This window comes from Gasterosteus aculeatus, chromosome X, assembly GCF_964276395.1.
Source record: "Gasterosteus aculeatus chromosome X, fGasAcu3.hap1.1, whole genome shotgun sequence".
In the NCBI taxonomy this organism is placed as follows: Eukaryota; Metazoa; Chordata; class Actinopteri; order Perciformes; family Gasterosteidae; genus Gasterosteus; species Gasterosteus aculeatus.
Window position 1 is genome coordinate 20,886,369 of NC_135698.1, and position 26,828 is coordinate 20,913,196.

The following is a 26,828-nucleotide window of genomic DNA, read 5'->3' on the forward strand; positions in this document are numbered from 1 at the left end:
AGCAGGACAGCAAAGAGTGGAGATCTAGTGGAGTGTTTTGCTCTCAGTGAGGAGGAACAAGCAGTTTATCACATGCAGAGCGGAGAGTGCGGGTTGGGATGTCGGGTTGGACCGGGTCCTGGATGTGAGCTGGACCCCATCCATTCACAGCATGGTACCTGAGCACCATGTTTAGAACTGGATGAGCCACCGGTACCAGTGAAGAGAGCGGAGGAGTGGAGGAGTGAGGGAGAACTTAGGAAGGTTAAAGACCAGTGGAGCTGCTGCATTGTGGATGAGCTGCAGAGGTGGAATGGAGGTAGCAGGAGACCTGCAGGAGAGAGTTACAGTAGTCCAGGAGGAGACGACAAGAGCCTGAATCAGTACCTGAGCAGCCTTCTGAGTGAGAAGAGGACGTGTTCTCCTGATGTTGTAGAGCGTGTATCTACAGGATCGTGTTGTCACGGAGTTGCCGAAGTTGACAGTCAAGTCCTGGGTCCTATTTAAAGTGGAAGAGATGAATGCAACAACAAGAAAGGAAGCAATGTTTCCTCAGAGCAGTTCCAGCATCTGCTTGCTGATGGGCCTTATTGAAAGTGGCATTAAAAAGTACTTCCTGATAGGATCTGCTGTCCTTTTACCAAGCCAAGTTCCTGCAAGATTACTTAGGAGGTGCGTTATTATTGCAAAATGCATATCTGGCTCAAGAAGGGAAGGAGACCGTGAACAAAACACACCCTGGGTTGGATTTCATTGTCATTTTCTCTGCTTAAACCACAAGTCGTGCAATCATCCCACGGTGCAAGTCCTCTGGACACTGGGCTCGGTGCGCTCCCAGGATTTAATATGGACTGAACACAATGAGGTAGGATAAACACCAAACAGATGTTACCAGCCCCCGCCTCCCAGCCTTTTCCCCCCACAGCTATTGATGGACAAGCAAGATCTCGCTTGCATTTCAAAGGCGAGGTCAGCGTTTGGGCTCAGAGGTCAGCAGGATAGGAGATACCGTGGAAGACTTGAGGGCTAATCAGCTGGATAAAGATCATTAACTATCTGAAGAGCTACATTTATGTTTTACAGTTCACATGCATGTGTGACTCAGGTAACCTACTTAGTGGACGTGTCATTTTAGTAGTAGATCTGATTGATGCTGCCCGCCACTTCGGTTTAGAGGGATTTTTTATTATACAATTACTTACAGATTTGTTTTATAGTCCTCTTATAATAAAGATGATGCATTGTTATATATCCAACTGTCAAACAGGGTATGGAACAGTACAGAAGCTGCATTGGGACATTTAATTGTTTTCCACATCCAGAGATATCCAACATTCACAAAATCAAACGATTAAATTAAATATAAAACGATTATCGAAATATTTGCTGATTGCTTTTCTTTTCATCAACTATTGGATTAGAGGGGGGTAATGACTCAATTTCTAATCTCCATATAGTATATTTTTGCTCCAACTTCACTAAATCCCACAATATTAAAGGTTTAACTTTAAGCCTGAAACCACTAAGCACATTCTCAATAGAAGTGCACTTCTCAGAACACACCTTTGTAATAACGGGGTTATTCATTCATCCCACTGGTCATCTGTATGCACGTCCAGCCTCTCCTTTCTGCCACTGGTTCCACAGGAGCAGCGCTAAGAAACCCAAACAATGCAGACGCGCTGTCTGTGTGACAACAGTCAGTCTCTGCACACACGCTTCTCCTCGTGCTGTTGTTGTGGTTGTTGTCCTTGCTGTCGACTGTCACATGATGTAAACAGATATGTGGTCCCCTCTTGGGGAGAGAGGAAAAGTGGCTTTCCTTAATGTGTGCATTGCGTTGTGTTCAGCTTTGCCCCTTCCTGCTCCCTTCCTCCATTTCTTTTTAGCAGGACAGGCTGTTTCCCCGGCAACCAGGGCTCCAATCGGCCGGCCAGCTTCAGATTAGTTCAGCGGTGGGTGGGTGGGAGGGGATCTTTGGAAGAGGGGTGGGGGACGGGGGGGAGATGGTCCCGGAAAACGGAGAGGGAGGAGAGAGCGAGAGAAGGAGGGAGGGAGGAAGGAAGGAAGAGAGAGAGTTAGGGGGTGGGAAAAGTTTGAGAAGGGCAGAGAGAAAGAGGAGGGCCGGCGTCATTGAGAGACAGGAGCCCGAATGACTGAGTGCAGCATTCAGAGCCGTGAGGGGGGAACGAGCTGCACACATTTGGAGGCTGGACCAGAGGACGGATCGCTCTGACTTTGGGCCTGTTTCAAACTCGTGTCCTCGGATCTGCACTCCGTAGGTGTGTGGGGGGTGGGGGTGGGGGGGCTACAGGCAGGGGCTATGCAAAGTGAGAGGGGTCGGTGGCAGGGGTAGGGGTGTACAAACCAGGGAAGAGGGAGGGGGGGGGGGGCAAACTACTTGGAAGGAAAGGAACCATGCAAGTGGATGCTGTCTTCGGCGAGGTCAGGTTACACAAAATGAGGAACTACTCCAAGAGCTCTTCACCAGGGCTCAGCCACATCAGAAAGGTAACGTGGAGAGTGTCCTTGTGTGTCAGGAGAGGGAGCAAAACATTTTGATTCCTCCTCAACATGTTGAACTCCTGCTGACTGAGTTTATTTGTCATAAACTTCTTGTTGCAGGAGGGTTCATCTTCATGCATGTGCATCTCTACTATTTTCTGCAGTCTTAATGTGCATGCGTGTGAGTGACCTTGAATGGATCAGGGTGCTTCTGTGTGTGTGTTTGTGTGTGTGTGTGTGTGTGTGTGTGTGTGTGTGTGTCCATGTAGAGAACGGACGCCTCTGCTTGTTTTAAAGCACCATGGACTGTACAAAGACAATTTTGTGACCATTTGGAGGACAGTCCCTCCGACCAACACGTTCCAAACCGGCGTGTTAAGGGGGAGAGGGGAGATGAGTGTGAGATGCGCATTCTTCACTGTGAACAAAGGCACCTCTTCATGCATACATCCGAGTCCCAGCGGCTGTATTGTTGCGAGGAGGCAGGCGAGCAGGGTGGAGGAGTCCCGTGGGAGGACGGAGCAGTTCAGGTGGCTCCTATAAGTCTGCTTTTAGGGATAACAAGTTGTGATCAGCTGTGATGGAAACTGTGCAGTCGGATTAGAAGTTTTGGTCATTCAACAGGCAACTATAATAGTGTTTCAATAGTTTGATGGATGTCCAAGACATGTGCTAGGGTTTCTATGGAGGAGCAGTTAATTAATGAGTCCTCATTGTGGCCTTGAAACAAATAGTTTCAACAGATGAATGAATAAAACAGATATCACACTATCGACCCCAAAGTGATTAGAGGAGAACCGGTTAGGTTGATAGTCTGACTGGTAATTGTACCATGTGGAGTTTTCATTGTAAAATAAACACAAATTAGTTCATAATTCTACCCAGATTTCCCCCTTAAAGGATTCATTTCCTTTCTCGTAACACATTGGCAAAGGTTCTTTTATAATGTTAGGAAATGTTGTGAAACTTGTTGTGTTGTTACTTCACCGCCCCCAGCTGACAATAAGTGGAACTGCAGGTGGCTTTATTTTATTTTCTTACCCTTAAGTTGACATGTCTGTTTCATATGTGAAACACCACTCTTATTTACTACCTGCTTTGGCAAGTTAACATGCATCCCCGACTATACCATTGACTTCCCTTCCAGCTGAGCCGGAATGTCCACATTTTTACTGCCTGTCATGTCTCTCGCCTTTGCTCGCATTGGCAATACGTCCTTTTCTGCACTCGCAAATACAAGCAATATAGAAAACATTTTCATCATGATTAAACATCAAAGTATCCCCCTTCAGTGCCGCTGGTGTGGGGGAAGCTTTTAGGTGCTTCGTGCATTGATTAATCTGTGTTGCGGCCACATAGCTTCATTGGAGGTAACGGATTCTCTGTTGCGTCTCAAGCCTCGATGCCACAGGAATGTCTTGTGTGTCCTATAAGCGATGAACCCTAAGAGATGGTTATCAACCAGCCGACATAATCCATTTCAGCAGCTTCCTCGGGCCTGTGAGTACAGCCCGCTGGGCAATGATTAAACCCAAGGACAAGATCCATGGGACGTGCAAGATCTTCTACTCTTCAATGTGACATCAGATGAAGTTTCGTATTGGAGTATCTGAACCACAAAACCACAAACCATCCAACATTCCGCTGCTCTCCTGTGTCCGTCCGTGTCCTATGTGTCTCCTGTGTCCGTCCGTCCTGTGTGTCTCCTGTGTCCGTCCGTGTCCTATGTGTCTCCTGTGTCCGTCTGTCCTGTGTGTCTCCTGTGTCCGTTGGTGTCCTGTGTGTCTCCTGTGTCCGACTGTGTCCTGTGTGTCTCCTGTGTCCGTCTGTGTCCTGTGTGTCTCCTGTGTCCGTCTGTGTCCTGTGTGTCTCCTGTGTCCGTCGGTGTCCTGTGTGTCTCCTGTGTCCGTTGGTGTCCTGTGTGTCTCCTGTGTCCGTCTGTGTCCTGTGTGTCTCCTGTGTCCGTCCGTGTCCTGTGTGTCTCCTGTGTCCGTCGGTGTCCTGTGTGTCTCCTGTGTCCGTCGGTGTCCTGTGTGTCTCCTGTGTCCGTCGGTGTCCTGTGTGTCTCCTGTGTCCGTCCGTGTCCTGTGTGTCTCCTGTGTCCGTCGGTGTCCTGTGTGTCTCCTGTGTCCGTCCGTCCTGTGTGTCTCCTGTGTCCGTCTGTGTCCTGTGTGTCTCCTGTGTCCGTCTGTGTCCTGTGTGTCTCCTGTGTCCGTCGGTGTCCTGTGTGTCTCCTGTGTCCGTCCGTGTCCTGTGTGTCTCCTGTGTCCGTCCGTGTCCTGTGTGTCTCCTGTGTCCGTCGGTGTCCTGTGTGTCTCCTGTGTCCGTCCGTGTCCTGTGTGTCTCCTGTGTCCGTCCGTGTCCTGTGTGTCTCCTGTGTCCGTCTGTCCTGACGCTGTTTTTACTTAACTGTCTTACGTTGAGAGTTTATTGAATTGAGACGGGAGGACAAGGTTTATGGAGTCGGAGATAAAGACAGATGGACGGTCTGGCTGCTCGTCGGCAGGGTAATGAGTGGGCTGCAATCTTGCAAAGGGGCCCTGGTTTATGTGTGTGTGTGTGTGTGTGTGTGGGGCACCAATGCTACTAAAACACACACGGTGTTCTGTCCGATCGGGTCGGTTGTTTACATGTTGCGTTAAGGGCAGAACTGTCTACATGGCTGCTGTGCTGGACAATGTGCACCGTGGTGGAAAAGGGTTTGTCTGACCTTGTGTTCTAAATCTTCTCCTCGACTGATTCAGTTTCAGGGCTTTTTCTTCATGTACGTAATTCACTCTGTTTCTTTTCTTCCCATTTTCCTTCTTTCACACCAATTTCCGGAAACGTCTTTTCACCCTTTGTGACTCATGATTCCTGGCATCTTCACGCCGTCCATCAACACGTGCTGCACATGGGGCCTTAAATCTATAGAGTGGAGGTTAGCAGAATCTTCAAAATATTCCTATGCACGCTTTGTTCGAGAAGTCAAACACCAGATGTGCAGCACTGTGACGAAGGCTGTCATCTCTCACAACTGAATCAACTTGTTATTTCTCTTTCTTGGACGCCCGCTGCAGCGGAGGAATTGGATCGTGATGATTGTTATGAGTCACTAGTGTGCAAATTCATCCAGGAAAACAGTGTTTAGCTTCATGTTGACGCTGCATCGACTTACGAGAGTTAACTATTAGTTTCACGAGCAGACATCCAGAACTCTGGATACATTATGAAGGTTCTCATGCGAAGCGTGACAACCAACTGGAGAAGGTTAGCTTCTCCTCCTGGGTTGTGTGTGTGTGTGTGTGTGTGTGTGTGTGTGTGTGTGTGTGTGCGGGACATCTATCTCCTCCTGTTCTTTTCTGCTCAGAACAGAGACAGGAGGCCTCCAGGAGGTCAGAGCCTGTATACCCCTCCTCTCACAGGAACTGGCTTTTGACAGGGACTCTGCGGGGGCGGCCAGCAACTCAAAGACCCCACTGGGCCAATCTCCTGTCGCCCCCAAGCTGCTGTTGTCGCCACGGCGACGCGCTCAGAAAGAATGTATCCCGTGGTGGTTTGTAAAATAATTCCTCTTGTTTATATATGTAGGGGAGGGGGTGTTGTCTGTGATGTTGGTAGATGGTCATGGGTTTAGTCATGATCACCCGCCCCCCCACACACACACACACACACACACACACACATGGATGGATCCCAGCTTGGACAGCAGCAACAGACACTGGATGCTGAAGGCATTCATCCATTTGGCGCGTGGCCACGTTTCTTTCCCTCACAAACACGCTGACGGGCTCGGTTTCCCTCGAAGGGAAGCGCCCGAGTCGTACTGATAAGAACTCAGGCCGTAGCTTGCGTTGACTAATTGGGACATTTAAGCTGAAACGTTCAGAGGCAACGGCACAGAAATGCTGAGGTCAGTCTGAAGCCGAGCGCTTCAAGCCTGGTTTGGCTTTGCGGCTCTTGCCCACTGGCAGCGTGCGACTGGTGGCATAATCCCCAGAACACACACATGGACACACGGAAACATGCCGGTGATTATTTACCGTATATGACATCTTGCACGTGGCGAAAGGCTGCCGTCTGGAGAGGAATGCGTCCATCTGGGTTCAAAGTGTAACTAAGGTGGCTGCACAGCTAAATCTTTAGGCTGTGGTTATAAGGAGCGTTCCGCGAAAATGGGAAAAGGTCACTGCTGCGTGAGCTCGGCCACGCTGACGCAGCATGTGCGTCGTGATACTCTAGATGGAGGAAAAAATGCAAAAGAGCCACGACCTTCAAATCATCATCCCGGTGCTCTCATATTCTCCTCTCCTTTTCTCTTACTGTGAATGTGAAAAATGTTGTTTACCCGTCAATTTAGGGATCCACTCTATGATGAGAATTAAAATGTCTGCAGGTTCATCCAAGTGTAACGACTTAATGAGTAGATACTGCAGACGCAAAGAAGCTTTGATCGGACCGAATCATATCTGAACTCGCTCCCGTTAAGCTCTCGCTGTGGGAAAGTGGTAGTTTTCTCTTTGTCTGTCTCCAGTGTAATGATGGTTCTGGTAATCTCATCGTTCTTTTGCAGCCATAGACTGGCGCGTTGTATTGGCTTTCAGCTCTGTTTGGATCGAGAGAAGCTCAGTTACAACTTTTCTCCTTTTAATATGACTCTCATTTACTACAATATACATTTACCATTGAACACAATTTAATTAGGAAGGTAACGGACGTTTTTTCGTTCGGTTCGACTGCTTCAGCACTGCTGAACACCCTTTTTGTCCCATGGCGGTCTCACATTGGTCCACTCCGGGGTGTGTTGTCTCCGAGAACTTCCCCAAAGCTCTCGCCTTTGCTCGGCTCCCCCGGGGGCCGGCGAATTATAAAAATCTGTTTTTGTGCAGGCACGCACGGGAGCAGGGAATTCTCAAGCGGATCCCTTAAAAATCTAAAGGAGGGAGTGTGGGGGGGCAGGATGGAGAAGGAGAAGAGAGGATTTGGGCTTTGTACTGCGGCTTGGAGCAGAAATCTGGGGCCCAGAGAATAATGTTAGTTATTGTTGAAGGGATCTGTGGCTCCTCTCACTGCTGCACATTCACTGTGTCTGAGACGCTTTCTGAGAGGAAAGGCTGCCACGTCGTGTGCTATCAGATGCTCGCGTGTAGAATCCAGGCCCTCTGAGAGTTGTTAACAGCAGAGACATGCCATGTGTGTATCCTGTGTTTAAATATACGCTGGCTTTGTGTGCATCACCTGTGGCTGTTTATGAATCGCCTCGTCCGTTGGAACTCATCACGTTCTGCCAAACAGTAAGACTGGATGCCAGGAAGAGCTCCATGGCCTCTTTTGCTTGGCGAGCCTTCCTGTCAACGGCCTCACTTACACTGTCAGTGCTGATTTGTTCTGGCTCCAGCTGCAGGTGCACCTACGCCGCGGCGTCTCACTGCCAGATGAGCCCACGCACGTCTGTGCACCAATTTGTCTCTGGAATGAAAGGAGCTGACTAGAATTTGAATAGTTGAATAGTTTTGTCGAGCAGGTTGACTTTAGCCACTCTGGGAGAATGTTCTCAGGCCCAACAGCTAAATGCTAACAGCATGCTCTCATGCTCACCATGCTGATTTGAGCATTAACAGGTGTTAATCCTTATGTTTAACACTTATGTTCAGCATGGCAAACACATAATGTTTGCCATGCTAATTTCCCGCTAAGCATGCTAACAATTAGCACCAAAGTGATAATGTGTCAATGCACATTTGCACAACAGTAGGCACTGAAGTGCAAGTCACCACAGTCATTAGCAAACATCATCTGGGAACATCGGTACAAACTGCTGGTTTGACCTGAAAAGTGAGAGGAACAAAATAGTGAATTCATTATCGGCTGAGGTTGGATGTCTGGAGACATTTTCACAGCTATGCATCCAACAGTTACCGAGGTATATGAGCACACTGAAGGCTTTAACAGCCAGAGCAGCGTCTCCGCTGCCTTTGGTTTTTGCGTTTGCCGGGGCAGTGTGGGTCGGGGTTGTGAGGGAGCCTCGGGACGTGTTGGCATGGGCACCGGCCTGTGGAGCCAGCGGGGTAATTGGGAGCAGACTGGGGATGAGTCAGGAGATCTGCTGATGGGAAGGAGGGAGTCGAAGGACAGATGCTCCGACCCTGCAAGGAGACGTAACACGACCCCCCCTCCCCCCCAGATGGGGGGATCGAGAGAGATTTGTTTGCTCTGCCTCCAAGACGGACTCATCCTCCTCTGCGTTCCTCTTCTCTGTGTGATGATCTTGTCTCTCTGGTAAAGATGCTGCTCTTCTCTTTTTCCATTGAGCTGATTCCGGGTCAGAGGTTCGGCCTCCTTGTATTTCTAGAAGGGCTCATTGCTTTGAAGACTTTAGTGCGTTATTAGCCTGCAAGCCGCACTGCTGGCAGAATGTGCAATGGAAGCCACAAACTCTAAAGGGAGACCTTCCCCATTAGAGGCCTGTGGTTAAACTGTTACGGGATGATCATTTGTAAACTCGTGACAGGTGGGGAGAGTGAGAAGGACTTTTAGGAGGATTTTGCTGAGTTTACCTTCCGTTTGCTGCCATCTTGACCTTGTGGTAGTAGGAGCTGTCTCATTCATCAACAGCAAACTAAAGTTCTTGCTGTAGGGGGGGAATTCTGAAGCCCCCAAAATACTCCCTGTGCGAAAGACCCAAGAGCTCTGTCTTACTTCCGCTTCCTGCCAATCACATCCCGCTTCCTGTCGTGGCACAAACAAGAACAAATAAATATTCATTTGAATGGATGTGCGGCATAATTGTAGCCATTGTGGCTTCCTCTGTGGCCCCGATGATAATTTGGGTTCCGTTTTCTGAGGTAATATTTAGGCCCATTCTTCCGCCTCCCAGTGGCATCGTCTCTACACACCCGAGCCGTCTCGGTAATAAACGGCAACCATAACCGTTTATTACCGTTTATTACCGAGAAACCATAACAAAAAAGGCTGTGTGTGTGGTGTTGACAGAGCAACAATGGACACCGTTGTGTTGTATTTAGAGTGGACTGGTAAGCAAAAATGCATGCAGGGCGAAATTGATTGTTTGTGGCATCCCCCCATCGGTTCCTGTCTGGTTCTGTGGCTGACCCAGTTCCAAGGCTGTCTCACTTCCATCCTCTCCTAACAATGGAGGGAGCGGGGGGAGAGGGGTGCAGGGGCAAGAGGGGACAGGTCTGAACAGGACACTGGGCAGCCACACGGCGTCTTTTACCACTGCAGACCACGCAGAGCCCATCCCTGGAAACGGAAAGATAATGATTGACGAGCGATGTGTGGTGTGAAATTGGCATTTAGGAAAGTACAAAGAGCCGCTCTCTGGCTGTCCACGACACACGCAGTCCTAGAATTGGCCCGTTTGGCTCATGGCCAAGGACTCAGCTTGGGAAAGCAACGGGGGCCCAGAACAGGACACAGAGACCGAAACCGAGAAGAGGGGGGAGAGCGAGAGGGAGACTGAAGAGCCCAGATAAAATTCCATTGTTTATTTGCCTGACCCTGTCCTTCTATCCTCTTCTGCGTACATCCCTCCCTTTGCCATCAACCCCTTCCTGGTCTCCTTCAGTCCTGGAATCCGGCACAATCGTGCTTAAGAGCACCGAGTCAAGGCAGCTTACTGTGAAATCTCCGTATCAAACCAAGCCCTCGCTGCGGATGGGGCAGCTTGGCAGCGCTCTAACAGAATTGGCTGTGCATAAATAGTCTTTGCGGCCCATTTCAGTATAAGGACAACGAGAGGCTATAAGGATTAAAAACCAGTCGTCCTCCATCATACTTTTGTACCCGCAACTCAAAGACTCAGTGGGAATGAAAGAGACAAGTGAAAAGAGGGAAAGACGGGAAGGAAAAAAGCAGTTTGCAGTTTCCAGAAAGAGCGTGCAGTGCTGTGTTAAATTGATCGCAGGGAAGGCTTTGGCAAATGCTTTAGTAGGGGACAGGGTCCTCCACTCAATGTGGCTGCAGGAAGAAAAAGTACATTTTTTCACTAGCTGTCGTGTTGTCTCTCCTGTCCCAGTCATCAAACCTCACTCACAAGATGCACAGTGGTTTCGGGGGCCGACTCTTTTTTGTTTGTGCCCCGTGTTTTATGTGACTTCATGTCCCGATAAGTGTGAAGTGCAGCGTGGGCTGAGAGCGACTGTTTCCTTTTTAGGTCTTTTCCAAATGACAGGGAGAAAAATAGTGCAGCTTTAGGGAAGAACAAGCACGGGGTGGTGATGTCACGGTGTAAGCTGTTTCTGCAGGGCTGCACGGAGGGAGGGGGGGGGAGATGAAATCTTTATGAGAAGCAGCTGTTGGGGAGAGGCAGGACTCCAGAGCACTACTGCAGCTCGCTGACAACAAGTGAAGGGTCCGATAAAGCCAGCTGCGAAACACTGACAGCACCACCTGCATACAGCAAAACGTCCAAATGTCACTGGAAGAGTTTCTATGTTTCATGTGCAGTATGCGAGGTGTCTTTTTTTATACTTTATCACTGATTAAATAATTCCTCCGGTCCTGATGAGAGAGCGGTCGCAAGCTAACTTTTAATGGACACAGCTTGATGGAACTCATCGTAGTAATTGTGTGTGTGTGCGTGTGTCATTGAATGACTCATTGTGTTAGCTCAGTCTAACACAAACCAGTGTGTCGTCTACGTCTGCATGCTGAGTGGTCTGTGTGCTGGCTAACAAGCTGTACACAAGTGTGCAAGAAGCCTTTGTGGAGCTGGCATTCATTTACAGCTCCATGACCTGGTCGTGGTCAAATATTATTTAGTAATATAGTGAAAGTTACACTAATCCCAATCATCACATCACACGCTCTTTGGAATGAAATTGTCAGTCGACTGGCCCGTTCATTTGTCCATCTCTTCGTGTGGATGTGGATGTTCTGTCATCTTTTGCCTTCTTCAGATCAGTACTTCCGTATGACAGGAGAACTAAATGGCACATGGAAGTAATACATGAATTAATGCAAAGCTGATGTGGAACAGCCTCTGTGGAGCAGAGGATCTGCCCTTTGGATACGCTGCCCCCCAATGATACACTCAAACATTGTAACTTTGGCCCCATTCGTGGTCAAAATGACCAAATGTTTGTGATGATGTGATACCCAGTGTCCATCCACACATTCCCACAGGGTTTGTTTGGACCCCGACTGCTGCTATCGCTCTGTGCTAAAGGCTTGTAATGTAGGTACTGACTGCAGGCCACCCTTTATAGAACATATCGCTGTAATTGTTCTTATCTGAAGATCATTTGGAAAATACGGTGGAACCAGGAATAGTCAGCTGGGGATTCTGGGTATTGAAGGTGCTTTTGTAAATTGTCTCTCTTAATGTTATTCATGGCATCTTTTACCACCCCTTCCTCTGCCACTGTGTCTATGGCCCCTCGTGTCACACCACCGCGGGGCCGTTTCCAGTCTTGTTTTAATTGCCCTCAGCAGATGGCCTCACCATTGTTATGGCGGCCATCTTGCTCTGAGGGTCAGAAGCCAATGGCTGTAGAAGACAAAAGCTATCGCTGCTCCCGGAAAAAAAGAGTTTCCTCACTAACCGAACGCCGTAAAACTGGCAGCGCCGTCAAAACCGTCACGCTTTTACAAGCTGCGAACATATACTTCTTCTCCAGGTCAGGCGGGTGTCTGGCCTATGGGAAATTGTGTGTCGGAATTGCGTGAAAATACCGAATGACCTCTTAAGGCACTCGAGTGTCCCCTGAACAGCACTCTGTGTTTGTGCCGTGGGGCCTCAAACAATAGAACGGGACGGCCCCCAAAGCCCACACTGTTTCCCAACGCAACTGTATACTGCTATTATTCTTTGCAATATCCACTTACCTCTTTAGTTTTGACGGCCGCTGTCTCCCCGACCCCCTCCTCCCACCTTCTCCCTCCCATCGGCTCCTCTCCCCCTGTGGTATCCAACCCGCCTCCCACCCTCCCCAACCTAGAGAAAAAACGTAACTAGGAGGCTCTTTACATTCTGTACGGGCCCCCTTGCCCACCCTCCTTTTCTCATGCAGCATTTCTGGGATGGACTTTTAGTAAAAGAATCAGGAGGAGGAGGAAGGGGGAAAATAATCGGTTGATGTTTCCCCTCAAACATGTGACCTCTGCTCGGCTCACAGCTGAAAATAATTTGGGCCTACAGGCCGGTGGATGGCTGACGCAAACTCTCCTCCTCTCTTGGGGGGGCTAGGCCACAGAATGACGGGGGCTGGAGGGGGGGTTCTAAGGACAATGCAATGTCCTGTAAGCTGAGCTGGGAGCTAAAGAAAAATGTACATTCAATCTACTTCTCACTGCGTTGTGTCCGTTCGTTCTTTCATTCTTCAAGAGAAAAAAAGAGTAACATCCCGGAGTAATTCCGAACACTGCACCCAGAGGGACAATTAAGTTGTCAACTCGGGGAAGAGTTTTTTTTTTCACGTAACCCACCAAAATTGTGGCAACGATTTGTGGAATTCAGCTGAACAAGGGTCACATTCTAGACCCAGTCCGGGCTTAATGGAGAAAAGTGTCCAGGTTTTCTGGGTGAAGATCGGACGATGGGGGGGGTTTGGTCCACGCCGTGCACAGGAAATGTTTAACGGCCTACGGATACCCCAAGTGTCCCAGCACATCTGGTTAAAGGCCCACATGCACACACATCCATGATTTGGTCTGCAGCATGAACCTTTTTGGCAGGGGGTGTAGATCTGTGTAGGTGTGTTTTCATATGAGGTTTTATTCCTTTTGAGTATGCAGCCGGGTGGCACAGGATGTATTAGTGTCTCTGTGAAAGTACTAAGAATAAACATGGCCCGACCTTTCCCCCTATTCCAAGTCAACCACATCTGTGGCGGGCGGAGGCTCAGCCCTTTAGCTCCATGCTAACCCTCCAAAACCGTTAAACGGCCAACGGAGCGCTGTGCGCCGGCGGCTCTAACTCGGTTACATAGGAATGGAAGTGGATCCAGTTGTATTAAATTGTGACAAATGTACTAAAGAATAATTTTCCCCCCTCCCAGTCGCCTTGGCGCTACTTCTCCCTAATAACGAGCAGAGGGAAATGTGATGTGCCAGCAGACACGCGCCGCATTACCAAAGCTATTTTCTGGAATGTAAGGAGAGTTTGCGGAAAATACTTGTGCAAAAACAAAAAATGTACGCGCTGTTTCTTCTCTTCTTGAAAATATCCCAGAAACCTCTCTGAGTGAGTTGAACCAAGTTCCTTTCTCTGGTTTCCAGCTTTCAGTTATGTTTTTCCTATGGGAGCTTAATTATATTACAGCGTGGCATTTGATTTTATTCAATACATTTTTCATAGTGCCACATGGATGCTGTACCATTATGTGTAAAAGTTTGGTTTTCAGCCGTGTCCTCCGATTGCTAATCAATCGGCATTCACATGTGTCTTAACAGACTTTTACCTTCCACGCAACGCACTCAGCCCGTTATACAAGTGTGCTAACTGACTGTCTCTCCTGTGTGCCTGTGCAGGATGCCGGCTGCTAGCACCATGACCGGTGGGAGGGTCCTGCTGCTCTGTACAAACTCTGACAACTGTATCTACCAATCAGTCAACGGGTAGGTACCCTTAAAACGACAATGCAACACATCAACCTCCTAATGCCTCTCTGACCATCTTCTGTCACCCTTGCAGGATTCATTAGTGCCGTTTAGATTGTAATGAAGGGATTTGTGTGTCAATGACACAGGGTTGTCTAGTGGAAGGTTTAGAAGTCTGTTCTTTTTGGGGCGATGCCATGTTGCTGCAGCTACCATCGTAGATAAAGATCACTAAAGTTGTTATTTTGTGCGTCTTTGTTTTCGCTCGGGCCCATTTCAAACCCTTTCTCTCAGCAGCGTATCCTGTGTTCGCTCGGCTGGTTAGAGATACTTTCTCCATCCGGTGACCCTCATCTTCGTTGCCCAATCATCCGCAAACAAAATCACACTTTTGTGGCGTATTCGCCATTCCATTTCCCTCCCGACCCCCCCCTGGCTTTTCGTGTTCTCCTTTACTTTGGCCTTCTATCTGACCTCCTTTTTCCCTCCGTGGCTCCATGCTTTATGAAAGCTGGCCTTTTGACTGAGGGACACAAAAGAAGAAAGAAAAGGGGGAGAGGGGCCAACTAATAAAAACCCAGAGCAATTTAAAGGACAATTATCTGGTTTCCTTATTGTTCATAGTTGCAACAGAAAGAGGTTTTTTTCTTCTCTTCAAGGGCCTTGGAGGAAACTTGATTCAGTGATTTTCCCTCAGGGACCCTCAGGATTGCATGGCTGTATTTTTTCACATCCAGCAATGTCATCAGAAGTCACTCAGCTAGGCCACGTTTCCTCCCTTTGTTGGAAATTCCTTCATTTGACGAAAGGTCTCCGAGCCAAGGCAGAGATTTGAGGGTTGGGAGTAGAAAGGAAGAGACACACACTTGGCCTCCCCCCCTTTTCTTTCTTTTATTTCCTTTCCAGTGTGTGTGTGTGTGTGTGTGTGTGTGTGTTAAACTTTGACCCCAGAACCCAGAGTTCAAACAGTCATGACCCAGTTATCTTCTAAGAGGACCTCACTGCTGAAACAGAGGCACCATACAGCCGTCTCAGCTCTTTTAACAGGAATTCTTGCTTGGCTCATAAAACCAAGACCTATTTGGACGTAATCGTCAGCGCTCAGGTTGCACGGCCAATGTTAAGAGCTACGCGGAGCACCATCAGCTACGGACACCGAAAGCAACAATTGCACTCTAAATGATTAGAGTTGATAACAAGGCAAAATACTTTCTCCATCTGTTTATCTGGTTTCAATGAAGTGTGAGGTCAGCTGTTACCAAGAGAAGCCACAATTCCGTTTTTGAGATGTTAATCTTCAAATGTGCCTTAGCTTATTAACGCAAGATGATTCAACACCATTTATATTTGTAAAGAGTTGTTATGTTAATCTACTAATTACAGTATTTCAGTATTTCAGTATTTTCTTTGCTTTGTCCTGTGTGTATGTTGACTTCTCTGTACGTCTCTCTTCCAGGCTCCAGTGCTGTGGCTTGAAGGTCGGGGAGGCTCCGCCGTCTGCGGTGCCCCAGCGCCAAGAGGTGTGCGGGTCGCCCAGGGACAGAGACAGGAGGGACCCGGCCGTGTCCACCAAGCGCCCCCTCGCCCCTCTGCTCAGCCGAAGCGGTAGCCCCGGTGAACCTGACGCCATGCTGGCGCACAGGAGAGCCACCGGCGACCCGCGCACTCCCGCCATGGAGAACGGGCTAACCAACAACAAGGGCCCGGCGGCAGCGAAGGCCGCCAGCATCCGTGATAAGATCTCCCAGTGGGAGGGCAAAAAGGAGACCGCCCCCCTGACTTCTACAGGGACATGTCTACTGAGCACCACACCGAAGGAAGTGGAGACGGTGAGGAAAAAGGATTTCAAAGCAACCGAGGTCCAGAGGACGGACAGCAAGAGGGTTGTCGGCTGGGACAGACAGGACTTGGGGAAGGAGAACGTGGGGAAGGTGGGGGATTCGAGGCCCAAATCGCCACAGGGCCCAACAAACAAGGACAGGGAAGATATCCTAGAGAGGGGTTCACAGCCTTCCAAGCCCACAGAACAGCCCCAAGACAAGAAAAGTGTTTTAACTCATGTTAAGAAACTGGAGAAGGCGACGAAGGAGGTTCCTGCCAGACCGTCACTCGCATTTCCAGGGAACTACTTCTGCCCTCCTTCGAGGGAGGAGCTGGAGGAAACGGAGAAGAGAGCCAAAGAGCCCATTTTTGGGACTTTTGATGTTGTTCGGCCAAGTGGGTCTCGGAGGAGGAGGGAGGGGGATCCAGAGAACGTGTACAGTGAGCCAGGTGCTCCCCCGTCCATAAACCCTCTACCGAAACCTCAGAGGACCTTCCAGCATCACACCCCCCCAGCTAACCCAGCTTCCGGGCCTGGATCGGGCAAGGGAAGGAGGAACTTGCCCCCTTTGCCCTCTATTCCTCCTCCACCTTTACCCACGTGCCCCCCGCCTGGAGTTTGCAGGAGACCCTGGGCTGACAAACCCCGGGACAGTGGTAACAGGTAAGAGAGTAAGAGGGGAGAGCAGTGTTGGCGGTCAGCGTTTAGCCGACACTCATCTGAAGCTTTTGAGTCAAAGCGAAATCCCCCAAAAGTCATTGTTTACAGTTTGATGTGATCATTTGATTACCGGTGATCTGTCTGTGTATCTGACCCCCCCTCCACCACCGTCAACAACCCCTGAGGGGAACATCCCCCCCCCCCCCATCTGCCATGAATCACAACAGGCCGTGACGACACCCTGTTTCTAAATAGCCCAGAAGAATGAGCTCATTTGTTGGATGTGAGGAATGTACACATCAAGTGAACTCATTCCTCTTCCCAAAGCGCTACTGCAAGAGAGCGGCGTGAGTTATGGCGCTTTCTCGAGGTACGAAATGATGCAACGCAAAGCCCGTGACCATTACAAAACAGCTGATGGATATTTGGGAATGTGAAAATCTCAATCGCTTATTCTACCAAGAGCAATTGCCAGGTCTTCTAAAGTAGTTCTTAACTTTGATGGTCAAACAAACAGGTCTGTAAGCACAACATTCGTTTGTGAACTATTATTATACGACATGTATTGTTCCCGTTCTCAGTGGTTTGCGCTTGGCTTGGAGCGGTTACATTCCATACCATATGAGGAGGCCTCGCTCTGCCCGAGCCCTTTGTTTGCTCAGGCTCTCTTTCTCTTAGTCTGCGTCTTTGTGCATGTGACCAACTACACCGAGTCGCCAGTTTAAAGTTAGACCTTCGGCTTCACTCGCTGCCGTGCAACAGCTTTGCCATTAGGCTGCCATTGTCTGTTGTTTCTAAAACACAAAGGTGTTTCTTTAACTTAATTCATTTACTACCTTTAACCTTCATTTATATAATAGGGTCAATGCACAACCACTTTGTGCATCATTATGCAGCACAGATTTACCCAAAAAGCTATTTTTCAGATGCATTTCCAAGGACAGTTTATGTTATAAATAAAAATAAACGAAAAGGCCATTACACTGCAGTGGATGTAATTAGTTCTACCCAATAAAGGGGTAAGCTCCTTTAATTGTACAGGCAGCATGTGCATGTGGGAACTCGTGCATCGATGGATGCTTGTGTGCACTTCATCCAACCGGGCTTTAATCTTCTGCAGTGATGAAACACAGATGTGTTCATTCAGATGTGGCAACTACTAAATGGTAACATCAGTTTTCCAGCTCGCCAAATCAAACATTCCTAAAAGTTTCAGCAAAAACTCAAAAATCCTTCCTTCCTTCTTCTTCGTCTCTCTATTCGGGGTGCAATTATGGTAAAGCTTGTTAATCCTCTGTCCTTCCAGGAAGTCCTATGAATTTGAGGATCTGCTCCAGTCGTCTACAGAGAGCTGCAGGGTGGACTGGTACGCTCAGTCAAGACTTGGCCTCACACGCACTTTATCAGAAGAGAATGTCTACGAGGACATAATAGGTGAGCAGACATGTCAAGTGCATATCACGCCTTTTATTTTCCCATTCACCAAGTAGACCTAAATTCATGCTCCAGAGATGAAAAACGTACTGTGGCGTTGCTGTGTTGTCCTATTTGCTATACCCTTCATACCCTGCGTGACCCTTCCTCATATTACTGTGCATCATAGTTGAGTAACAGAGGTGATGAAGAAGCCAAGCTGTCTTTACTCTGCTTCAGTTTTAATTTTGAGCCGCGCTGCTTCTCTTTTATTAAAAACGTTATTGTCTGCAGGGTCAAGCCAACCCACCTAGAGGCTGTTTTATTTCAACAAGCACCACAGCGGCGTTGTGTGAGGTCGCGCTGCAGCCGCAGTCTGCTACTGTGGTTGTCAGTGCAGCGGGGAGGGGGGGGGGGGGGGGGGGTGGAGGGGGTGGAGGGGGGGTGGAGTGGCTTAGAGCCTGGGCACATTACTGGCAATTGCTTCAACGTGTCTTTGGTTTTCTTCTAATGTACAAGTGCTGCATCACTCAGATGGACGTTATATGTAAGTGCTGCCTTCTTCAACACGCGCAGACGTTGCTCATCACGCGTCAGTGTCCAAAGTTCTACTTTGTATCGGCAAAACATCCTCCACACACACACACACACACACACACACACACACACACACACACACACACACACACATGCCTGCTGGTGTTTTCAGATTGAGGGCAAAGCAACTGTCGCTGACGCACGCCCTGAGACGCGCGCCCTGAGACGCACGCCCTGAGACGCACGCCCTGAGACGCACACCTCGAAGATGGACGCAAACTGGCATGTGTGCAGCTGACACGCCGAGGGGATTCGTGGGACGTTCTCTTCAGCCATGGATGTACCGACTTTACTGATTGCTTGGTGTCCTCAGAGGGAGAGGGAGCAGGGAGCCCCACGTCCCTCTTCATCCTCGGACTCTACGCATCACATCTGGTGGATGGATTGATGGAGCAGATTCATACAAGAGATATGGATACAAAGGGAGGAAAATGAAGCTTTCTCTGCTTATCTGCAGGGGAGGACTCGTGGCTACAGTTACTTTTAGCATCAGCAGTGCAAACATCTTACCGCAGGGAAATGTGAGCTGAGTAAGCGTCCGTTCGCTCTCTGCACATCTGGGGAAGGAATTGTCTGCTGAAACGCATTTCATATCCTCTTCGTGCTTTGTGTGAATTCAAGGTGTGACTGATTTCTTTTAGAAAAAACATTTTCTTTCTTTTTCTGAAGACCCTCCATCCAAGGAGAACCCCTATGAAGATATAGAGCTGGAGCGAAGCTTTTTAGGAAGCAAACATGTGTCGCCTGCGTCCTCGTCTCCTGTCCCTGACCCGCCAACCAAGGTACCCGACGGGCAAACTCACCGCGGCCAAACACAAGTTGATGTGAAGACGTTATTCTATCCGTTCGTCCTCCACAGCTCGCCAACAGGCCCGGCTTCTTCAGACAAAATTCCGAACGGCGAAGCTTCAAGCTCCCGGAGCTACGCAAGACCGGCAGGGACATCGGCATGGCCCCCCCCTCCAGAATCAGCCCCCCCTCCACGCCCAGCAGCCCCGACGACACCCCCTGCCTCTCTGGAGACCCCTACAATCGCAGGAGGAGGAAAGTGCCCAAGGTACCGAGCTCAAGCTGCTCTGACGGCAGGTTGTGGTGCAGTGTGCTGCTCAGGGGGGGTTTGGGGGGGGGGGGGGGGGGCTCATGCTGCTGTCTGTGGATGAGTGAGGCAGAAAACAGTTTCTGATGCATGTTTCCCAGAGAAATGGCGCATTTGAAATGATATTTGGGTTCATTTCTCTCATTTCTCTCCCTTCACCCCGTGCAGATGGTGCTGAAAATCAACGGCATCTTCGAGGCCCGAAGAGGGAAGAAGCGAATGAAGAGGGTGTCACAGTCCACAGAGTCCAGCTCGGGGAGAGGTGACAAAGGCCACAAAAAGTTTCATCTACGTACTTTTCATCTGTGGATTTCGTAAAACTCCCTTTTACAGTCATGTTTTTAACTCAGGTCGCCTTTCTGCGGCTCCGTTCTCCAGGTGAAACTCCACAAAGGGAACAATCACAATTAGTTTTAGGGGTAAAGTTGCATTCTGTGGTCAGTTGAAACTGACCCGTGTTTCAGAAGACGGTTTTGTGTCGAAGCAACAAGAAAGAAAACAATGTGCTTTGGTTTTTCTCTTTTTCACTGTTTCTTCTCTCAAATTTAGTGACGGATGAGAACAGCGAGTCTGAAAGTGACACAGAGGAGAAATTACAAGGTGAGAACAAATAATGAATACATTGTAATTACATCAGTGACAAATAAGCACAACAGGTGCGTAAAATAAGTGTTCTGTTTCTCTATTGCTCCAATGTATATCCGACATAAAATGTAACCGCAGATTGCCTTACGCGGTGCACACGTGACACTATTTACATGAGCCGTGTTTCGCTGGCCCTCAGCCCACAGCCAGCGGCTGGTGTCGGTCCAGTCCATGCTGAGGCAGACGGGGCGGCACCGCGCTTTGGAGAGGGATCTGATGGAGTTGCAGGAGAGGAAACTCTTTGAGTATTTCATAGTTGTTGCGCTGCACAAAACCAAGGCTGGAGTCCCGTACCTGCCAGAAGTCACGCAGCAGTTCCCCCTCAAGGTAAACGGGGATCGAAATGTTACTGAAGCCCTTTTTACTAAATGAGACGCTTGAAATTCTACTTAAAAAAGAGAGTCTTTTGTTCTAAAAATGATGAACTAAATAGAGATCTAACATTCCAACCAGACCAATGGTCTGTTTTCATTACTTGTACTTTTATGACCTACTTTAGGAAAAAATGAACACACATTTTGAATTATGCTCATGTCAGGTTTGCACTTAGTATTTTCTTTTTTAGTTCACTGTTTAATTATTGTGTTACTGATTTACTGTGTTCCATGTTTAGTTGATAGAAACATTGTGATAGTCGATGACTTTGATGGCATTTTCTCTTTTTTTTTTCTCTCCTGCAGCTTGAAAGAAGCTTTAAGTTCATGCGGGAGGCTGAGGACCAGCTGAAGGTCATCCCTCAGTTCTGTTTCCCTGATGCCAAAGACTGGGCCCCCGTGGACACCTTCCCCAGGTCAGTCCCAGCCCGACTGCCGTCGTATTAAAAAAATGTTAGCGGAGAAGCTGAAAGCCCAAAACAACAATGAACAAGGAGGCACCGACGGTGACAAATGGTCACAGGGAGAAGTGGTGGATTCAGGACCTCAGACCTGGTTGTCCTTCACACAATCACCTCTCTTTACATGATGGCGGATATTAGCCGCGTTACCAAATTCCTCCCAGCTTGGCCTCTTATCGTCTGCATTGTTCTGAGAAGTCATGATGTGTGTTGTCACGATGAAGGCTAATTATTACCCGGGGGCCGCTGAACGCTGCGTCAGGAAGGTGGACTCCGGTAAATGAGCAGCTGTCAGGTCGAGCTTGGGAGGATTTGTGTGCATATTGTCCTGTTTGCCCAAACAAAAAGTCCAAAGTCCACGATGACTATTCTGTTTCCATAGAATTTGGAATATTTTCCAGTGTGTCAAATTGCTTCATTCTTCTCCTTGTTTTTCATCTCCAGCGAGACGTTCTCATTCGTCCTGACCGGTGAGGATGGGAGCAGGCGCTTTGGTTACTGTCGGCGATTACTGGTACGCTCGATAGCTTCTTTTATTTTGCCTCAGCCTCTCTGGCTTTCACTTTTTTCTTTTTGTTGTATTCCTCTGCAAACTGTCCAATTTTCTACACACATCAAGAATTTGGGTGATGAAGTGGTTCAGTCAGTCTCAGTGCTTCAGGGCCTCGTAGTCTAACCCTGTGCAGTCTTGTGACACACGTCTTTTTCTCGCTTGCCCGTTCACAGCCCAGCGGTAAAGGCCGGAGGCTCCCCGAGGTTTACTGCATCGTCAGTCGCCTGGGCTGCTTCGACCTCTTCTCCAAGGTGGACATAGTGAACCCAGCACCAACGCAAATGCACACAGTGCGCGCAGAACTGCATGCGTTACACAAACACGGGCGCACAACACCACCGCCAGTGAAGAGGCATTAGAGCACCACCGCCCTCTGTGCCCACAGCCGCCCCCCCGCTCCACTTCCCCACAAAGCCTTGCAGTTCTGGCTGCAGAACACACACATATAAACTGCAGCTGATGCAGTAACCGCAGTGGAAAAGTTTCCCTCTATTGGGTCTTAGATTTAAATCAGTGTCGGACTGTGTAAATAAATCTGTACGTGTGTCATTGCCAGAAAAGATTTTTGGGATACAAAGAAGCGTAACTATTCAATTATATTTCAATATATTTTTTACTGCCCAAAATCACAAATCACTTATTTTCCTCCGAGGGCTTTGCAAACTGTACACATAGAACCACTGCAGATCTGCTTTTAGAGGCAATGGAGAATAGACTGAAAGCTTTGTCTGCATTGGGGTTAGGATTAGGGTTATGAACATTATGAACATGTGTAATCTGCACCAGATCATCTACGTAAAAGTGTGACGCTGAAACGGATTCAGGCGGTTTGAATTTAATGATGACTGTCTCCATTGCATCGTGGACAGAATGAATAGAGTTTTATTACAGGCCAGTGTGCCGACCAAATCAAAGTATCCCAAAGGATTTTCAGTCCCATTGGACATTCACAATAAAATGAATACACATTATACAGGGGTGGACACGAAGACTATTTTAGGATATTGATTTTATGATCGGCATTTTTGCACAGAATCATTTGGGTTTTGTTTTTTTCCCCTACAAAATAGAAATGTCTGTTTTTTGGTTAATTTAGTAATACCTGTTGAGTGGTTTCACCATATTCATGCTATAATAATTAACGAGATTAAAATACAGCCTGGAAATATGTCTGTTTTAATTGCTCACAATCACAGGACAGTTGATAAAGGTCTAATCATATCCAGGATACATCATCATATACCTTAAAATAGAAATGTGCACAGTTTACTGACAGAGATATTTGTGCCTTGCCAGTATTGGAATGACCCATCCCCGTGTTTTGCAGATCCTGGATGAAGTGGAGAAGCGGAGGGCCATCTCCCCTGCTCTGGTGCAGCCTTTCATGAGAGGCATAATGGAAGCTCCCTTCCCTGCTCCGGGAAGGACCATCACCGTCAAGAACTTCCTGCCCGGCTCTGGGACAGAGGTGAGAGGATGCTGAACCAGTGGGTTTTCACCCCGTTCTCAGAGACCAAACCCAGATGCTTTTGCAGATGAAATAATGTCACTAATGCGTCTTTCTCTCTCTTTCCCGCAGGTGATCGAGTTGTGTCGGCCGTCGGACTCCCGTCTGGAACATGTGGACTTTGAATGTCTCTTCTCCTCCTTGAGTCTACGCCTCCTTCTCCGAGTGTTTGCCTCTCTGCTTCTGGAACGCAGGATCATCTTCACCGCCGACAAACTCAGGTGGGCAGAGCGCCGTGTCTGCCGTCAGACCTTCACATCTCGTCCCGATGGAGCGTGAGCGGGAGGAAGGCTCTCGTGTTACACAGTCGCCTGGGGAACAAGAGCGAACACGTGTGCACAGGCACGCCGTCACACCGCCGCGGCCCTCTTTAAACCCGTTAACTGTTGTGGTCCACCCGGATCCAGATTTTGTTTTTTTCTCCTTCTTGCCTGCGTGCTGTTGTTCAGAATTACAAGACGGATTTCACACCAGGGCTCATAAGCAGAGAGTCATGGAAAGTTTCGTCAATCACTTTTTCGGATGAACTAACTGTGAGCAGATGCACACCCGGTAGGGATTAAGTGAGTGCGTTTGCCGCCGCTGTAGTTTTTCTATGTTCCATCTCTCCCCCCTGAGAGATGCGTGGCTCCTCTCAGGGGAACACGAGTTTGTCGGTTTTAACAGGAGAGGCCGATGTTCTCGGGCAGATGGTTAGCACCGGCTAGTGGAAGAGATTTGTATTTCAGACTGAAAACTCTTTTTTGAAGATTATTGAGATCTATGTCACTTTCTGTGAATAACATTTTAAATGTGAAGTTACGCTTTATTTTCTAGAACCTCTGAATCTGAGAGCAAGTCTATTTTTGTTACACTAAACTCTCCTGAACTTAAGTACACGTCGAGAAGTTTTATTTTTATTTTTTATGAGAAAGTCTGCGGTCACTACCTGATAGAGCAAGTTGGGTACAACTACAGGACTGTATTGTGCTTGCATATTAAAATAAAAATTCCCTGAATATTGAATTTATACATGATCACAGGTAAAGAGAAGTCTTATGTAATATTAAGGGGGCATAATACCAAAAACATAAATACATAATGATAAATAAATAGCCTTGACCACCGGAGGGTCCATTCAATAGCTGATCTGAAGATTTTATTGATACCCAAATTCTACTACTTGTTTGATTTCTTTCTCTCTTCCTGCAGCACGTTGTCTCAGTGTTGTCATGCAGTGGTGGCCCTCCTCTACCCCTTCACCTGGCAGCACACGTACATCCCCGTGCTGCCGCCCTCCATGCTGGACATCGTCTGCACCCCCACCCCCTTTATAGTCGGCCTCCTCTCCAGCTCGCTGCCTCGACTCAAAGAGCTGCCCATAGAAGAGGTGCCACGGGTTCTTTTTCTCTGTTTGCACTGCGCTGAACAATAGCTGCAGGAAATGACGTCGCTCTCCCTCCGCTCTTCCTCAGGTCCTGGTGGTCGACCTCGGCAACAGCCGCTTCCTTAGACAGGTAAGAAGCATTACAGCGTAAGTGGGGCAGCAACGTCATGTGAACACGGTCATTCTCTGCAGCACGTGTACCTTTGCGTCCCCAGCTGGACGATGAGGACTCCATTCTCCCCCACAAGCTGCAGGCAGCTCTGGAGCATGTGCTGGACAAGAGGAAGGAGCTGGCCAGCGAGAAGCCAGAGCTGCAAAATGGTGACTCAGCATATTAGTGACAGTATTTTCTCTGCTAAGACATAACCTTTTTATTTATTATTTAATTGTATGTTTTATTAGAAGTAAGTATTAGAACTACAAAAAGGACATAGCTGTTAAGGATCTGGAGCAGGGGACGCTCACTAGTGCAGTTCCTACTTTATCTTTAGCCGACCTAATTGTCAATGAATGTTTAAAACTATTAAAACAAGCATTCTTTTGGCGTCGTGGGTTTTTGGGGTTCCTGCTACAATGGGGTTGAAAATGTCACATGATAAAAGTAGCGGATCGGCTCGGTGTGGTGTCATCGATTACTGTTCCTCTCCTTTTCACCACCCAGACTCCGGCTCCCTCAGCGCCGCGGTGTCAGAGGCCTTTGTGCGCTTCTTCGTGGAGATGGTGGGTCACTATTCCCTCTTCATGGGCGGAGCGGACCGAGAGGACGACTCCGTCTCCTCCCCCACCTTGCCCGGCCCCTCTTCCTCCCCGTCGTCGTCCTTTCAGCGAGAAGCCTTCTGCAAAGCCGTCACGTCCAAGAGCTTGAAGAGGTTCCTGGAGGTGTTCATGGAGACGCAGATGTTCACCAGCTTCATCCAGGAGAGGGAGCTGCGCAGGCAGAGCCTCAGAGGTACGCTGCAGCGCTGTTATAATACAGCTAATAGCAGTTTTTGAATGAATACTGGTTCAGCACAAATACTTGATGATTCTCCACGTTCATCTTCATCATCAAGTTGCTCACCGTTCATGCATTTGTAGTTGTTCTCAATAGAGGTTATATGCTACTTTTAAGACTCACGTCGGTCCATCCTCATGTCAGTTTGACGTTACTCGTGTTCATACAGTTTTTGATTTATTTAACTAGTGGTTGTAAGGCGTTTGCTTTGAAACAAATGGACTTTTTGTTCTCCAGGTTTGTTCGAGGTGAGAGCACTAGAGTATCTGGACTCGCTGCCGGGGAGCGAGCAACGAGGAGTTAACAAGTTCCTCAAGGGTCTCGGTGAGAATTACCATCGATCAGTGTTTTTAAATACTGGTTTGAGTATTTACAGTAAACCGTTTAGGGTTAAATTGGATGGAAAGCCTCTGATCTTTAAGTTGATGGTAATCAGCCGATGCTCCTTCAACTGCAGTGCTCACATTCATGGATTCTATTTGATCGGTTGCTTTTCTTCAGGAAACAAGATGAAATTCCTCTCCAAGAAATGACGTTTGGAGCCAGGATGTCATATGTGAAAGCAGAAAAAGAGGCATGTCGTAACGAAGAAGAAGAGGAAGAGGACACGCCCCCTGGGCCCGGAGAGGGTGGAGATGAAGACGTGTCTCTGGGTCACAGCAAAGGCAGACCTCAGAAGTGATCCGGGCTCATGGATGGTGAACATCAGGGGTTTAGCTGCCAGCGTCTTTCTGCGGTGTTGGGAAGGCTTTTCTCAGCTTGGACCTGAAGTCCCCTCCAACCCGATAAAGAGTATCAGTGTCTCTCAGATGACGCTGAATCCCTGCAGTGTATTACTGCACAGCATTGCACAGTGTAAATGTCTTTAGGAAAAGTGTTCTCCCTTTTTCAGTCACTGACCTCACGTATACTACCTGTAATTACGCTGAAGGTCCCATTTTGTACAATACATTCCTATACATACAAGTATTTTCTATAGAAGCTTTAACAACTGTACAACTTCTTCATCAACAGGAGGCTTTTAAGTTAATTTATATTCTTTTTAGATAAACCTAATCTTTTTGTTCTCCTGTACTTTGTTACAGGCTTTATTTAACAGAGTCTAGTCCAGACTGTTTGTACACCACTTGTTGTTGACTAAATGCGCCACTGTTTTAAGGGAAAGGAATGAGCACCAAAAAATATCAACGTGAATATATCTCTCACCTGGGTTTGAGTGTTCCCTTTGGATGGCCAACTTTTAAACTTGATTGAGAATGCAATGAAACTTTTGAAATAAAGAGGTTTAAACTTTTAAAATGGACTAATGACTCTC

The 26,828-nt window shown here is 48.1% G+C and overlaps 1 protein-coding gene across 2 annotated transcripts; it reads left to right on the forward strand.

Moving 5' to 3' along the window:
• The first annotated feature begins 2,095 nt into the window (after positions 1-2,095).
• On the forward strand, positions 2,096-26,812 carry LOC120808611 (DENN domain-containing protein 2A). 2 transcript variants are annotated; one of them, XM_040161616.2, is made up of 20 exons: positions 2,096-2,490; positions 13,957-14,043; positions 15,482-16,510; positions 17,814-17,941; positions 19,187-19,299; positions 19,377-19,574; positions 19,782-19,875; positions 20,163-20,213; positions 20,398-20,585; positions 20,939-21,048; positions 21,538-21,607; positions 21,820-21,897; positions 22,974-23,114; positions 23,226-23,374; positions 24,345-24,522; positions 24,608-24,649; positions 24,735-24,840; positions 25,181-25,468; positions 25,751-25,837; positions 26,015-26,812. In XM_040161616.2, exons 2-20 carry the CDS (start codon positions 13,958-13,960, stop codon positions 26,044-26,046), a joined length of 3,168 nt encoding a protein of 1,055 aa, XP_040017550.2. In that variant the 5' UTR covers positions 2,096-2,490; position 13,957; the 3' UTR covers positions 26,047-26,812. The 2 variants fall into 2 exon arrangements, with proteins under 2 accessions (XP_040017550.2, XP_040017551.2); XM_040161617.2 differs by having other exon boundaries at positions 2,098-2,261.
• Positions 26,813-26,828: the final 16 nt, after the last annotated feature.

Bases quoted from the DNA above. Each gene is read 5' to 3' on its own strand.
- LOC120808611 (XM_040161616.2), top strand. From the start codon at position 13,958: ATGCCGGCTGCTAGCACCATGACCGGTGGGAGGGTCCTGCTGCTCTGT. The intron at 24,650-24,734 runs GTAAGAAGCATT...TTGCGTCCCCAG, and splicing joins ACAGCCGCTTCCTTAGACAG to CTGGACGATGAGGACTCCAT. The intron at 25,469-25,750 runs GTACGCTGCAGC...TTTGTTCTCCAG, and splicing joins GCGCAGGCAGAGCCTCAGAG to GTTTGTTCGAGGTGAGAGCA.